This window comes from Papio anubis, chromosome 1, assembly GCF_008728515.1.
Source record: "Papio anubis isolate 15944 chromosome 1, Panubis1.0, whole genome shotgun sequence".
In the NCBI taxonomy this organism is placed as follows: domain Eukaryota; kingdom Metazoa; phylum Chordata; class Mammalia; order Primates; family Cercopithecidae; genus Papio; species Papio anubis.
In genome coordinates this window covers 200,187,418-200,202,281 of record NC_044976.1, presented here as the reverse complement: position 1 = coordinate 200,202,281, position 14,864 = coordinate 200,187,418, and the positions used below count along the sequence as shown (strand labels likewise).

At 46.3% G+C, this 14,864-nt stretch overlaps 1 protein-coding gene across 3 annotated transcripts in view; it reads right to left on the bottom strand.

Annotated features, from left to right (window-relative positions):
* CAPN9 (calpain 9) overlaps nt 1–14,864 on the bottom strand; it is a 52,516-nt gene that overhangs the window by 18,188 nt on the left and 19,464 nt on the right. For all 3 annotated transcript variants that reach the window (XM_031659241.1, XM_003893778.4, XM_009197789.3), the window contains exons 6-11: nt 13,624–13,707; nt 10,799–10,884; nt 8,261–8,338; nt 4,088–4,248; nt 2,921–3,078; nt 2,549–2,757 (exon numbers count right to left, since the gene is read on the bottom strand). In XM_031659241.1, coding sequence (XP_031515101.1) covers nt 2,549–2,757; nt 2,921–3,078; nt 4,088–4,248; nt 8,261–8,338; nt 10,799–10,884; nt 13,624–13,707 — 776 coding nt within the window. The remainder of the gene's footprint in view (nt 1–2,548; nt 2,758–2,920; nt 3,079–4,087; nt 4,249–8,260; nt 8,339–10,798; nt 10,885–13,623; nt 13,708–14,864) is intronic.

Below are 14,864 nucleotides of genomic sequence, written 5' to 3'. Positions count from 1 at the left end.
AAAGGCAATGGATAAAGTGTTTTGTAGAATAGTAGCACCTCCAATGACCCATAAACAGTGCAGTTGCATTACACATTCACTCTCCATGAACTCTGCATCTTCAAGGAGGATGCATATCTGTTGGAGACCATTCAGCCTACTGAGTGAGAGGCATTGGGGAGGGGGTGCATTTTAAAAGATTACAAAGTTGAATCAGAACCAAAAAGACCACCTTTTTTTGTTTGTTTGTTTTTTTTTTTGAGACGGAGTCTCACTCTGTGGCCCAGGTAGGAGTAAAATGGCACTATCTCAGCTCACTGTAACCTCTGCCTCCTGGGTTTTAAGTGATTCTCTTGCCTCAGCCTCCCAAGTAGCTGGGATTACAGGCATGTGCCACCACGCCCAGCTAATTTTGTATTTTTAGTAGATATAGGGTTTCTCCATGTTGGCCAGGCTGGTCTCAAACTCCTGACCTCAGGTGATCCTCCTGCCTTGGCCTCCCACAGTGCTAGGATTACAGGCATGAGTCACCATGCTCAGCCTAAAGACCACCTTTTGAAGCTGCATCCCTAACTCCTGCCTCTCCTCACAGATGTAAATTCCTGATTCCACTGGTGGGGTTGGGGAGGGATGGGTGTCTCTGTGCTTATGTTAGGGAAAAAGAGGAAAAATGATGCAATCATGTTTTTTTGCTATTCACATATTTAGGGGGACTTGTAGTATTTGGATAATAGTAATATTAACAGGAGGAGCAGGCTTCAGCTTTTGATGATGCTAAAAACATTTGGAGGAATACAGTATTATAGATTAAAACTTGAAGCACTCTCAAAGAAAAACTGATACAAAATCAAAATCAAAGGGAATACAAATAAATATTAACGTTGAATGAGGGTAGTCCTCCCTTTCCTCCTCATCCCCTGGGCATACATGACATAACACTTTTAGAACTTTTGTTTGTTTAATCAGGAGCCTGTCTGAGAGCTAAACCAATGCACACAGAGCTCAGTGTGAATTTTTGTTACCAAGTTACAGAGCTGATTCTTATACTCAGTATCATAGCAGACTAAAATATCTTGTTCAGAGCAAGATTGAGTATGGAGGTTTTTTTTTGCCATGTACAAGTCACCTGATGCATGCCAGTGACTCTGAGCTCACCCCACTAATGGGATAGAGAACAAGAGGCATGGCATTGGCATAACTTGGGTCTCTCTTGTTCTTGCCACCCGTAAGAGATGTCAATCTGCATGGATCTCATACAGGGTACTTTTGTGTGAACAGATACTAGGATACTCATCCCCACCTCGTACTAGTATCTGAGAGAAGGCTGGAGAAAAATTATCCGGTAGAGTGTTTAAAAATTTAAGACTTTTCAGCATCTATTTAGCCAAGAGAAAGAACCATGCCTTTTGTAATCAGCTTGAGAAACCCCACCAGACTTTGTAATTGAGTCTTCTCAATGCATGCCACCAATCTAATTCTATCTCACTAAACGAAAGATGAAACTAGAGTGAGTCATGTATTCACAGCTGTCTCTCTTGTTAACTCTGTGCAGATTGACTTTTTGTTGGAGACTTATCTAGCTTAAATACAGAATTAGCAGATTTTAGCATTCTCCGTAATCTTTAGAATATCGTCATTGGGAAAAGAAATGGATTCCTCTATCTTGAACCATTTTTCCCCCTGTGCCACAGAGCAACCACGGTGAATGGGCAGTAAAGGGAAACATTTTCCACAGAAGTAACTGATATAAAATAATTTCGCTAAGACACTGTGAGGAAGATGCGGTGGAATATTGGGTATGTAAAATGAGAGGCAGATTTGCCAACATTTATTTGAATTGGAGGTGAAAGAACATGTCATTCTTGAAATTTGCAGTAGCCACTGCCTTCATCATGCCCAGAAATGTCTAGCATCCCTGCATGGGGCTCTTACCCCAGAAGCTTCTTGGTAATAGGGTCTGAAAAATGAAGGGCTCCACCCAAGAGTGTCCCGTGAGCATGACTCTGGGACCAGTAGAAAAGAGCAACTTTTCAATGGTTTGCTTGAGGGAGGGAGGAGCAGAGCTAGAAGGAATATGTGCCTTGCCTTGCAGATGAGTTAACAAAGTGTCCTGCAGCCTGGCGTAGTGGCTCACTCCTGTAATCCCAGCACTTTGGGAGGCCGAGGCGGGTGGATCATCTGAGGTCAGGAGTTCGAGACCAGCCTGGCCAACATGGTGAAACCCCGTCTCTACTAACAATACAAAAAACATTAGCCGGGAGTGGTGGCAGGTGCCTGTAATCCCAGCTACTCTGGAGACTGAGGCAGGAGAATTGCTTGAACCTGGTAGGCGGAGGTTGCAGTGAGCTGAGATCACACCATTGCACTACAGCCTGGGTAACAAGAGTGAAACTTCATCTAAAAAAATTAATAATAAATAATAGAAAAGAAAGAAACTGTCCTGCCTTGTTTCTCAGGTACACATGGAAAACAGAAGAATGGAGTCTTGGCTCCAGCAGTTCCCGGATGACTTCTGTGTGAATAAACTACTAAAAGAAGTGGGATTCTGGAAGCCGTTCCTCTGACTCACCGGGTAATGGCTTTTTTCTCTGAAAAGATTCTCAGACAGAAATCAGCTTCCTGGTGGGGCTCAAAAGTGCTGGGAATCAGGATGTACTCCCCAGGGGGTAGCTTGAACCGGTCGGAGACTTCTCTCAGGTTGATGAACGTCTTGCTTCTGGCCCGAGAAGCGTGGTATCTGAAGAAGTCTTTGTTCAGGTGTTCGTCTTTGTCAGGGCACTGCAATGGGCAAGAAAGGGAGGGATTTCCTAGGGAAGTTCCTCTTGGCTTTTCGGACACAGTTCATGGACTCTTGGTTGAGTCTCAGGCGTGAAACCGAGGAGGAGCTGCGAATTTAGAACTCAGATGGAGAACTCTGAAATGCAATGTGGTTCCCACCTACCTCGTAAATGGCATAGCCGATTGTCAGCACATTGGCACCAAATCTCTTGAGTTTCCTTCTATCTTTCTGCATCAGGGCTACAAGGAAACTGCACTCCTCCTGCCCCTCATCTTTCTCAGTCAGAGACAATTTTATTTGTGGATTGGTCCAAAAGGTATCTGTCATTTGGGAGAGGTAGATTATTTTCCCTTTCTTAAAAAAACACCCAAAGACCACACACACACTCACACACACCTATCCACCCTCATTATATATCCTACCAAACATGAGAAAGTAATACCTTCTCTCCCTGTTCAATAAGCCCTCCTACACTACTTCTGATAATCCCTAACGAGAATGCAAAGTATCCTCTCTTTCATTTCCACCTTCTCTTCAACCATTTCCTATGCAGCTTTTTAAGGACATTTTTCTGGGTCTAGTCTGCTAAAGCTTGTTCCATCTTTTTTTTTTTTTCCACTTAGTATTTCAGAGGAGAGTGCAGTGGACTTCTGGTTGTCTCCCGGCATCTACTTGATAGTGGGCAGTTTGAGTAGGATTGATCTCGATCACTGCTCCAGCATGAATTCTGATTGGTCTACGCTAGTCCTTCTTGCCACCGAAGATTGGACAAAGCCAATCAATGCATAGCATTCACCAGGCAATATTGGTTCAAGGAATTTCCAATTAGAGGGAAATTGAGAACTTTTGTTTGATAACCCCAGGAGCTTTGCTGTTCATGTGAATGAGGGCTCAGGAAGCCCTGGATACTGCTGCCAGTCCTCCTGCGATTATAAAGAAAGCCAGACAGAGAAAGAAGTCAACACAGAAAAGAGGGCAGAACAGTGAATTACAAGCAAATGGAATCAGGGCCCTGATAGAACTGTGCCTGAAGCCCACCCTACTTTTCCTCCGAGCTCTTCAATTATGTGAGATAATAAATCCTTTCTATTGCTAAACTGGCATGAGTTATGCTTTCCATTACTTGGAAAATAACCTAAGTGGTAAAACAAAGGAGTTTCCCCAAACAATTCTTACCCAACTAAATCTTTGCAGCCTTCTTTTCCCAGTCACTTTTGAAATCTTACTATGTTTCAGGCTTTCTCTGAGGACCCGGCCCTTATCCTTTGGTGTCCTGGGTTGGAATGGACACTTGGGAGTGGCAGAGAGAATGACAGGCAGCCTACCTACCCAGGAAATTGCGGCAGCCCCCAGCCGTGGAGCCACGAACCCAACTTCCCTGATGGACCGTCACCTCCCATTTGTGGACCGCATCTTCCTCCAGGGCATCGGGAGTGAGGTTGCAGATCTCCACTTTGTCAAAGTGGGCCTTGAAGTCCTTAAATGCCATCCTGCAACAAAGTGGAGAGACACGATGCACAGGAGGGCGATGGTGAGGGCATCATCCATTCACTCATTCATTAAATCATTCACTTATTCATTAAATCATCTTGTTCCTGTTCACAAGGAGTGGGGCGACTGTAAAGTGTGGGGAGATGGAAACATTTTTTAAAGTAAAGTAAAGGTTAAAAAGGTAAAAACTGGGGTAAAAATATAGATTTATTGTAGATGTTAAGTGCTACGGAGAAAAATCAAATTGGGTTGAAGGATGGGAGTGTAAGGGTGGGATGCTATTTTAAACAGGGAGGTAAGGGAAGCCCTTACTGATGGGGCACATTCTGAGTGGAGACCTGAACTACCAGGTACTGGGCAGAGCAGCTCTCTGGGGGTCTAGTCAGATGGACAGCAAGGCCCCAAGGCAGAGAGGTGCTTGAGGTGCTCATGGAACACCAGGAAGGCACGAGGCATCCGTAAGGAATAAGATCAAGAGATCACAGTATGTCAAGTAGATATAGGGATTTTGGCTTTGACTCTGAGAAGATGGAGAGCCACTGGAAGGCAGTAAAGGGAGGAGTCACATGCTCCATGGCTGCTGTGTTGAGAACAGACTTTGGGGACACAGGTGGAAGTAGAGAGGCAGCCAGGATGTTAGTGCTGGTGTCCAAGTGAGAGACAAGGGTGGCTTGGTCCAGGCTGGTGGCATGGGAGGTGGGAACAGTGGCCAGATTTGGGACATATTCTGAGGCAAATCTTACAGGATTTGCTAATGGACTGGGTGTGGGGAAGGAGAGAATGAAAGGAATCAGGATGTTTGGTTTGAGTGACTGGAAGGATGGAGATGGGGAAGGCTGTGGTGAGACAGTTTCAGAGAGAAGCTCAGGAGGTCAGGTTTGGGCACATGAATCTGAGATGTCTATTATACATTCAAGGGGAGATGTTAAGTGGACCGTTGAGTATGTGACTCTGGAATTCCGGGCAAAGGAGCTGAAGATGGAAACCTGAGAAATAGTGTAAAGATAGTTTTTGAAGTCATGAGACCAGACGAGACGCCTAAAGAGTCAGAATAGACAGCAAGAAGGGGGACCACGGATGGGGCCCTGGGACACCTCAGTGCTAACAGGTTAGGAAGATGAGAGGGGGCCAGGACAGGATGTTGAGCAGGAGCTCAGGTAGGAAGAGGACCACCAGGGCGTGTGATCCCCTGCAATCCAGCACATCAAGGGCTCCTGATGGATCAAAATGATCCAATTGAGCAAAGTGAGAATCGGTGGCCTCCCTGGCAACATCAGGGTCAGTGGGATGGTGGGGCACACTCATAGCTTAGTGGAGTCGAGAGAGTAAGGGAGAAGAGGAACTGGCGGGCTTTGCTATAGAGGAGAGGAGAGAGCTGGTTCGGTCACTTGAGTGGATCAAGGGAGGCTTTCTTTTCTTTGCAGGTAGGAGAAATGATAGTGTTGGAGTGCTAAGGTGAATGATCCAGAAGAAGGGGGAATTCATACATAAGGGGAGAGAAGAGAACTGCAGGAGGTACATCCTAGAGCAGGTGAAGGATGGAAAGAAGCTACACAGGGTTCAGAGTCAGGATTCCAGGAGGAAGGGCTCCATGCACAGGGTGCATGATTTAACACCACCCATTACCTCGGGCAGGCTCAGCCCAGGTGTCGGGGCAGCTCCTTCAAGAGGGTCAGGGCAACGGATCACTTACATGGACGCTCTTCTTTGCGGAGCCTCCTGTTGTGAATTTCTGAGTTTCCTCTGCCCAGCTTCTCCCACCTTCTGTACCAGACCTTCCTTCCACTAGCCTGACCTCAGGTAGCCTCTCAAACTCTGGTTTCTACCTCCTGCTCATATGCACTAACTAGTGTGATGATACTAATTCCAGAACTCAGCTTTCTTCCTGCAGTTTTTGCTCCTCTCTTGTAACCCCCTATGTCAAAGTCCCCTATACTTCAAAATTCAAAGTTCATCTGTAATTTCTAATTTGACAGCTTGGGAATCTCTCAAGCACCCTGCACATTTCCCACAAATCTGGGGAACTTAAGCCCTCATGGTTCCTGAGACAGAGACGGCTGGCATTCACCAGCACAGGACTAAGGACTGCACCCCACTCCTTCCATTTGGGAGTAGAATGTGAGCAGTGATGCATTTACTTCTGAGTCAAGATTTTTAGAAAGTGAGAGTGTCTTCTTCAATTTTATATTTTATTCTTCTCTTCTGCTGGTTACGTGCAGATGACCATGTGACCTTAGAAGATGGCAGAGCCACACAATAGAATCACTGTATAAACAGAGTCACCCACAGAATATGAACATCCTCCCTGGACTGTCACAATGAGTGAGAAAAAAACTTCACTGTGTTTGAGCCTTTATACATCTGGGGCCTATTCACTACTGCAGCTAGTGTTACCTTGAGTCTTCGGTGCCTCGAATTACGGAACTGCCATAACAAAATTCTAAAATATGTTAGCAGTTTGGCAAGAGGGAACATGGAACTGTTGGAGCTGGAAAATGGGGATATCTACATTATGCAGTGGCAAAACATGGGTAAATCTGTTGCATGTTGTTATGGACTGAATGTTTGTGGCCTCCCCTAAATCTGTATGTTGAATCCTAACCCTCAAAGTAATAGTGTTAGCAGATGGGGCCTTTGGAAGGTGACTAGGTTGCGAGGGTGGAGCCCTCATGGGTGGGGTTAGTGCCATTGTAAAGGAGGCCCTAGAGAGCCACCTTGCCCTCTTTCTACCGCGTGAGGACACAGTGAGAAGGCTCCATCTGTAAATCAGAAATAGGGCCCTCCCTAGACATCGGTTCTGCCTGTGTCATCATCTTGGACTTCCTGGTATCTAGAACTGTGAGAAATAAATTCCTGTTCTTTATAAGCCACCCAGTCTATGGTATTTTGTTATAGCCACCCAAATAGACTAAGATAACTAAAAATACAGAAGGCAGAACAAATCACTACTGAGGCTGTGTTCTACGGGAAAAGAATGAAAAAGGCTGGAATAGTTATGGTTTTGGGTTGTTGTATTTTAAAAGCTGTTACAAGGAAGAGATGAGTTCAGGCAAGAATTGACTGGTTGGAGCACATGAAAGGGAATAGAGCCAGAAACCAGAAATTATTTCTTGCAGGGTTAGAAGGGCCAACTTCTAGATCCCAAACAGGAAGAAATAAGCCTGAAAAAGATTTTAGAGATGAAGGCCCAACACAAATATTCAATTAAACAAAGAGATTCAGGCCAAGGCAAAGTCCAGAGTAGAAATGTTTCCTTCCCACGTAGATCAATATCTTTAGATGCTCTCAGGGCAGCTGCCTTCAAAGGTACCTCTCACCAAAGTGGGTGTGGAGGGAATGGACCCCGTGAGCAGCAGAGCTGCCTGTCTTCAAATTCACTGTGTAAACCTGGATGACACAGAGCACCAAGGAGGTATGTCAGGCTGGAGACCAGACACTCTTCCTCTGTTGGACTGCAGCAACCCCCTGAAGACTCTTCAACAAACCGAGAGCTGGGGTGAGCCCCCACCAAAATAGGAGGGAGATTAAATTTCCCTCTAATCTGAGTGTATATGAGGGGTCTGAGACAGATGAATTTGATTTGCCAAAAACGGAGAGAGAAGGCTGGGCGAGGTGGCTCATACCTGTAATTCCAGCATTTTGAAAGGTCGAGGTGGGTGGTTTCTCTGAGGTCAGGGGTTCGAGACTAGCCTGGCCAACATGGTGAAACTCCATCTCTACCAAAGACACAAAATGAGTCGGGTGTGGTGGCGCATGCCTGTACTCTCAGCTACTTGGCAGGCTGAGGCAGGAGTATCACTTGAACCTGGGAGGGGGAGGTTGCAGTGAGATGAGATCGCACCACTGCACTCCAGCCTGGGCAATAAGAGCAAAACTCTGCCTCAAAAAAAAAAAAAAAAAAAAAAATGGAGAGATGGAGAGTGAGAGAGAGAGAGAAACATGGTGCTCCTTTCGCCCCTGGGCCATGGGACTTGCTCATATCTGCAGTTAACACAGGAACAAGCACTGTACCAGAATTCGCCATCATCCAGAGCAGTGTGACACAGACGCTTCTGTTCAGCTGGACCAACAGAACGCCACTCCGGAGAACTAGGAGTAAACAAAATTGGTGTTCAGGCAGAGGTCATGAAGAGCAACAACGGCCTTGATGTGGAACCCACAGTGTGTGGTTATGGAGGAAATAAGTCCTGCTCAGTGACTACTCACTGGGTCCCAGAAATGCACCCAGGGATGCACCGGCCAGTGAGCCACTGGCCCCCAAATAAGAGGGCTGGCCAGAAAGTACATCTCCAAGTGCTGCTGATTGATAAAATACCCCTGAGGATGATTTGAACCACCGACATGGAAGATTATCTTGGGACAGTCTCAAGGCATTGCATGCCCATGGGGTAGCAGAAGAGCCCGGCTGGAAGCCACAAGTCCACTGACTTTCGTGCTTGGCCTCCAACTTGCCATGTGACCTGGAGCAGTGCTTGGCCTCTCCTTAGTGGATAAGCTGACACTTGGAAAGGTGATAATGCCTTACACTTGCCCATGCTTGATATTGTCTGTACTGGGCACCTTCTGTATGTGACCTCGCTAGCAAGCCAGGTGGGGTTCTGTGAGCTATGTGTGCCCATCCTGCAGACAAAAGGGCTCAGGTAGGCCCATGGACACATGCTCAGGGAAGAGTGGGGGTGGGAGTGGCTGCCCGTCACTCTCCAAACTCAGGATTTGTGACTCCAAGTTCATTGCATTTTCTGTGACCCCCATAGTCACCTCCAAATAGTTCAAAGTATGTCACCACTGTTGTGGTGCTACAGCCAATGTAGCAGCTCCCTCTCATCCTGTGATCTTGACTCAAAATCAGCGGAGTGCTCCGGAGATCCAAGGGGAGGATCAGCAGGGACCTGTCTCCAGGTGCTCGGGCCAGGATCAGAAGAGTGGAACTGGCAGCCATTATTTGCTTTTGGAGCCATTATCTTAAGTGGCTTACACCCAGGTAATTGGCCTGACAGGCTGGCCATGTGGCACCTTCAACCCTACTCACATGTCGCCAGCAGCACAGCGAAGTCAGGGGGTCAGGATGGCTCCTGCCCCGTGCATCATCCATGGAGGCTGCATGAGTGGAAGACGAACTTCAATCCAGCCTTGGCTCCCAGTCAGAATGCACTTTCTTTATTTCTACCTCTGTGAGTCCCAGAAAATGGGAGAAACTGGCCCATTTTCCCTTTATAGGCTACTATCTCAAAGCTGAGGGGCACTGCACATCTTACAACATGATGTAGTCTCACTAATTTTGGTTTCAATATTTCTCTGTGCTTTCCTTTTCTGCCAGGAGAGGGAGACCAATCTCTTCCCTCCTCAACCCATCTCAGCTCATCTCTGCCAATGCTTCTTGGTTCTCAGAAGGCGGCAGCCAAGGCCAGAGCAGAGGATGGTGGGATGAGAACCTCCACGGGGGCGATGACAGCCTGGAGAGCACACGCCTGTGTGCTCTGCCCTCACACTGGGGTCTGGCTTACAGAGCAGCAGCTGCACCATGCCTGGTGACCTGGTAGCTGTGTCTGGACTGAAGACAAACCCTGGCTCAGTTTTAACCAAGTTCTAGACTAGCTTCAGATTTCCCCAGAAGCTCAGGGGCCATGGGTGTGGCAAGAAACGCCTTCAGGAGCCCAACAAGCAGAGGAGGAGCAATAGCTTCAGGCGGACCCTGCCACGCACCCACCCAAATATCCCTGGTTCCCAGTCACCTGGGCCGCTTCCCAAGGGACCAGAGCTGGGGGAGCTGTGGGGACACACACAGAAAAGGCAGACCTTTCTTGATAACTGGGAGAACAATACTCCAGTTAACAGCTCTGTAATAAATGAAAATCCAATTCCACTTCCTCTATTTTTTTCCTTTTTTTTTTTTTTTTTTAAGAGATGGGGTCTTACTCTGTTGCCCATGCTGGAGTGCAGTGGCGCAATCATAGCTCACTGCAGCCTCAACCTCTCATACTCAAGTGATCCTTCTACCTTGGCTTCCTGATGTGTTGGGATTATAGGCACGAGCCACCACGCTCAGTCCCACTTCTATTTCTCTGCTGGCCTATTGGTCTTCTGCCATGGTTAGTGACCATCAGAGAGAATCCTATAGTTACACACTAGGTAATATTTCAGGGATTCCCATACTCTAAACACACACACACACACACACACAAAAACACACAGGCGCGCATGCACATGCACACTGCTTACTGGAGCTACTCACAACTACAGATAAAGCTTTTCACCATATCACTGGGTTATAAACATCACCATGGGAGGTAACACATTTATGTATTGACATAAATACAATTCATGAAAGTTAGAGTACTGCTGTAAGTCTTTCTTGAGAATCAAGCTTGATGCAAGGTGGGCCTGAGGGCTGAAAGGGGAGGAAGAAGGGGCACCCCAGAATCAGGACAGGACCCTGAGTCAGAGCCCGGGAGGGTGGTAGACAGGTCACTCCTTCACATGTCTGCACAAGCCAGCTCTGGCCCCACATGCCCCGGGAACCAGCCAGAGAGGCGGGATAGGGTGACTGACCTGTCGCTCCATGACCCGTTCCACTCAACCTGGCCCCAAGGGTTCCGGACTCGGATGAGCTCAATTCTCTGACCTCGGAAGTTTACCTAGAAGAGAAAAGCATGAGGGAAGTGTGAGATGATAAATATGGTGGACGTTTGGCCACATTCATCCATGAGCTCCAGGTGGACCAGCTCCATCCAGGACTGGTTGTTGAAAAGTCTCTTGCCTAAAACGCTGCTGAAGGTATGTAAAAGTTCGCCAGTTCTTAACCAGCCCTTGGAACCTTCTAATTCCTATTGAATAATTGCTACTATTGCCAAAGATACTATATTAGGCACCAAAATGCTTATGCCACATCTGGGAAGTAAAGTGGAATTGTAATTAACAAGAAATTAGTCCATGTGAATCTAGAAATGGATGGGTTTCTCTCTAGACTGGGATCTCCCTAGAGGCAGGAGCCAAGTCTTAGGCGTCTTCAACATCTAGTAGAGTGAATGGTAAAAAGTAGTCCTCAAAGATGCTCATGGAACTATTACTGAACTTTCTTCATCCTAGCATCCCATGCACAGATGAATGATAAGAAAATAAGCACATGCTGGGAATTTAAACACAACAATAAACAAAAAGAGCTTTTACATCTTCGAAACCCAATATTCTCCTTGTTTCAGGTATCTATGAGGATTCCTGCTGTTTACCTCAACCATCCTTGAGCCAGTGTACCCTCAGGCTCTGCCTGGGAGCAGGGACAAGGGTCAATGCATTTGAGAAGGGTTTTGGAGGGAGAGAGTGAAAGTAAAAGACTTCTAGTTATCGACTAACCAGAAGCTGTAGCAGTCAGAACATTTTATCCTCATGCATTTGGCATAAATTATATTTTGGATGATTAAAAATTCAAGTAACATCAACTCTTCAGAGTCCAAGATGTGGCTTGTGGCTCACCATTTAAGGAGCTCATTTAATTTGAAAGGTTCAGGGCAGGTGAGTTCCTTGTAGGGGCAGAGGAAGCAAAATCAAGCAAACTAAGATGATGGGGGGTTTCTGTTGTTATGTGGAATACGTAGAAGATCTAAGCTAGAAAATCACACGCCCACTTGAGTGACCGACCTGCAAGTCATGTATGACGGGGAAGGAAGACAAAGGAACCAACACAAATAGCTAACATTCTAAAGAATCCCAAAGAGTCCAACTGCATCTCACACCTTGGCTCCAGTGAGGAGGAAGGACAGGGCCTCCTTTCTGTGTTCTTTACTGCCTATACATTCAGCGGATGTCATTCAACATGTGGGTGGCTACAGAAGACCAGGGGCACCTGTGCCTTTTGAGTGCTGGGTTTGAGACTGGTCCAGGGGAGGTATGGAGTGGGCAAGGCAGGCTTCTGGGCTTTGCTGAGCTTGAGTCTGGGAAAGTGATACCTTTGGCTTCGTGTCTTCCTCTTTCATCCTATTCTTTATTTCTCTTCCCCTTGTGCCCCTCAAGGATCTCTCCTCCTAACCAACCACTCCCTTGAAGTCAGGGTGGTGCTGTGTGGAGTCTGGGTGTTCTCAGGATCAGTTCCACCTGGGCTACAGCTACAGAGAATGGGATTTGTGGTGATTAATTTTATGTGTCAACTTGACTGGGCCATGGGGTGCCCAGATATTTGCTTCAAGGTTATTCTGGTTGTGTCTGCAAGGGTGCTTCTGGGTGACACGAGATTTAAGTTGATTGAGTAAAACAGATTGCCCTCCCTGGTATAGGTGGGCCTCATCTCATCTGTGAAGACCTGACTAGAACAAAAATGCAGAGGAAGGGAGAATTCCCTCTCTCTGCCTGGGTTCCTGAGCTGGGACATCAATCTCTCCTGCCCTCAGACTGGGACTTTTACCATTGGTGTTCCTGGTTGCTAGGCCTTCCTTTTAGACTCAGACCGGAACTATGCCACTGGCTTTCTTGGGCCTCCAGCTTGCAGACAGCAGATCACGGGACCTCTCACTCTTCACAGTTGCATGAGCCAACGCCTTACAATAAATCGTATTACTGTTGATCCTGGAACAATGTGGGGGGTTGGGGCGCCAACCCTCCTGCATTGTCAAAAAATCTCGTATTCCCTAAAACTTAACTCCAAATAGCCTACCATTGACCAGAAGTCTTATTGATAACATAAAGAACTAATTAACACATGTTCTATAATTATTTATATTGTATACTGTATTCTTACAATAAACAAGCCAGAGAAAAGAAGTGTTATCAAGAAAATCATAGGGAAGAGGAAATACATTTACTATTTATTAGGTGGAAGTGGATCGTTGTAAAGGTCTTCATCCTTATTATCTTCATATTGAGTAGGCTGAGGAGGAAGAGGAGGAGTTGGTCTTGCTGTCTCAGGGATGGCAGAAATTGAAGAAAATCCCCACATAAGTTCAAGCCTGTGTTGTTCAAGGGTCAACTGTGTGATGTAGATAGATAGAGAGATAGATAGATAGATAGATAGATAGATAGATAGATAGATAGATAGATATGTGTGTGTGCTTAATTGTATGTACGTATATTTGGTTCCATAGTGATTCTATTTCTCTGAAGAATCCTGATTAACACAGGACTGATGGAGAATTGGGAAAGAAAGGAAATTAAAAATAAACAAAGAACAGGCGCTTCCACCTGCTAAACGAGTTTTGTGCTGCGGTGGAATCACACGGTTTCTCTCTTTCCTGGCTTGCCGTTTTGAATTCCAGCCTGCCTCTTTAGGTGTCCCTGAAATGTCTGAAAGGCAGACATTTAAACTGCAACACACTGAATAAATGCCTAAGAGACTAGCATTATCATGCATCTCCCCTCACCCTGTGGTTGGAATTCAAGTCACCTACCTGGTCAATTCCCGTTACACTGTAGGCGTGACCCTTAATAAGACCGAACGGCGTCCGGGCCTCAGATTCCGCAGCACTTCCGGTCTAAAACATGGCAAGAGCAGAGTCACACGCACCGTCTAAGTCAAGCCTCCCCTGCTGGATCAGACCCGGCTACAGGCCTGGCCTGGTCACAATCTCCAGCCCCTTCTGCTGCCCCAGGTGCAGGCCATGTGCGTGGGCTATGCATGGGACTCCCCTAGGATGTTTAGCAGTGAAATGCAGCAAGTTCCAGTCTCTTCCCAGGATGGGGAGGTGCTCGTTCCCAGTGTGGACTCCAATGAACAGTTCACTATTGTGTCCCCAAACAGAACAACTTGTCACCTTCATGTAGTATAGTGTGAGAGAGAAGACACAATCACATACATCCCAGAGACGAAAAGAAGCATATAACAATAGGACACACAGCTCTGCGTCACAAACCTGAAAGTGCAGAGGAACTGGCTAATTCATTAGCGAAAAACAGACCCCATGGCTAATCTAAGAGGAAACAGAAAACTAGAACTGATTAAAAAAAAAATACACAGTGTCATAGCAGTCCATAAAAAACAACAAAAAAATTTTAAAAAGATGAGATAAAATTATAAATGTGTGTGTTAAAATACCATTAGACTTCTATCTGCTATTTTTTCATAGTATATGAAATGAAAAAAAAAAAAAAAAACTTCAGAAAACTAGATAGAAAGATTGCATTTCAGTAAAATCAAACCAACTGACCTTGATGTTTGTGTGTGGACGTGTGTGCCTGTCTGTACGAGCAGAGAGAGAGCTGGGAAGGGTACAGGCCAGGTGATCCCAGTCCCAGGGTGGAGCTGGAGAACAGAGGCAGCTGAGAAACGGGTGGGAAGGAGGTAAAAATGCACCTGTATGGGTCTCAAGATTGTTCCATCTGATAACAGCAAGTACATCTTACCTTTGTCATTTGACAACCATTAAATAAAAACTTGTGTTTTATTTCTTATTTGTTTATTAGAGACAGGGTCTTGCTCTGTCACCCAGGCTGGAGAGCAGTGACAAGATCATAGTTCACTGCAGCCTCAAACTCCTGGGCTCAAGGGATCCTCCTGCCTCAGACTCCAGACACACACCACCATGCCTGGTTAAAATTTGTGTTTTAATTAGCAGGAATAAACACTGCCCCCCAAGAGTTATGCCCCTTCTTAGGTGTGGCTGGGGTACCTGGTGCAGACTGCAGCCCCAGC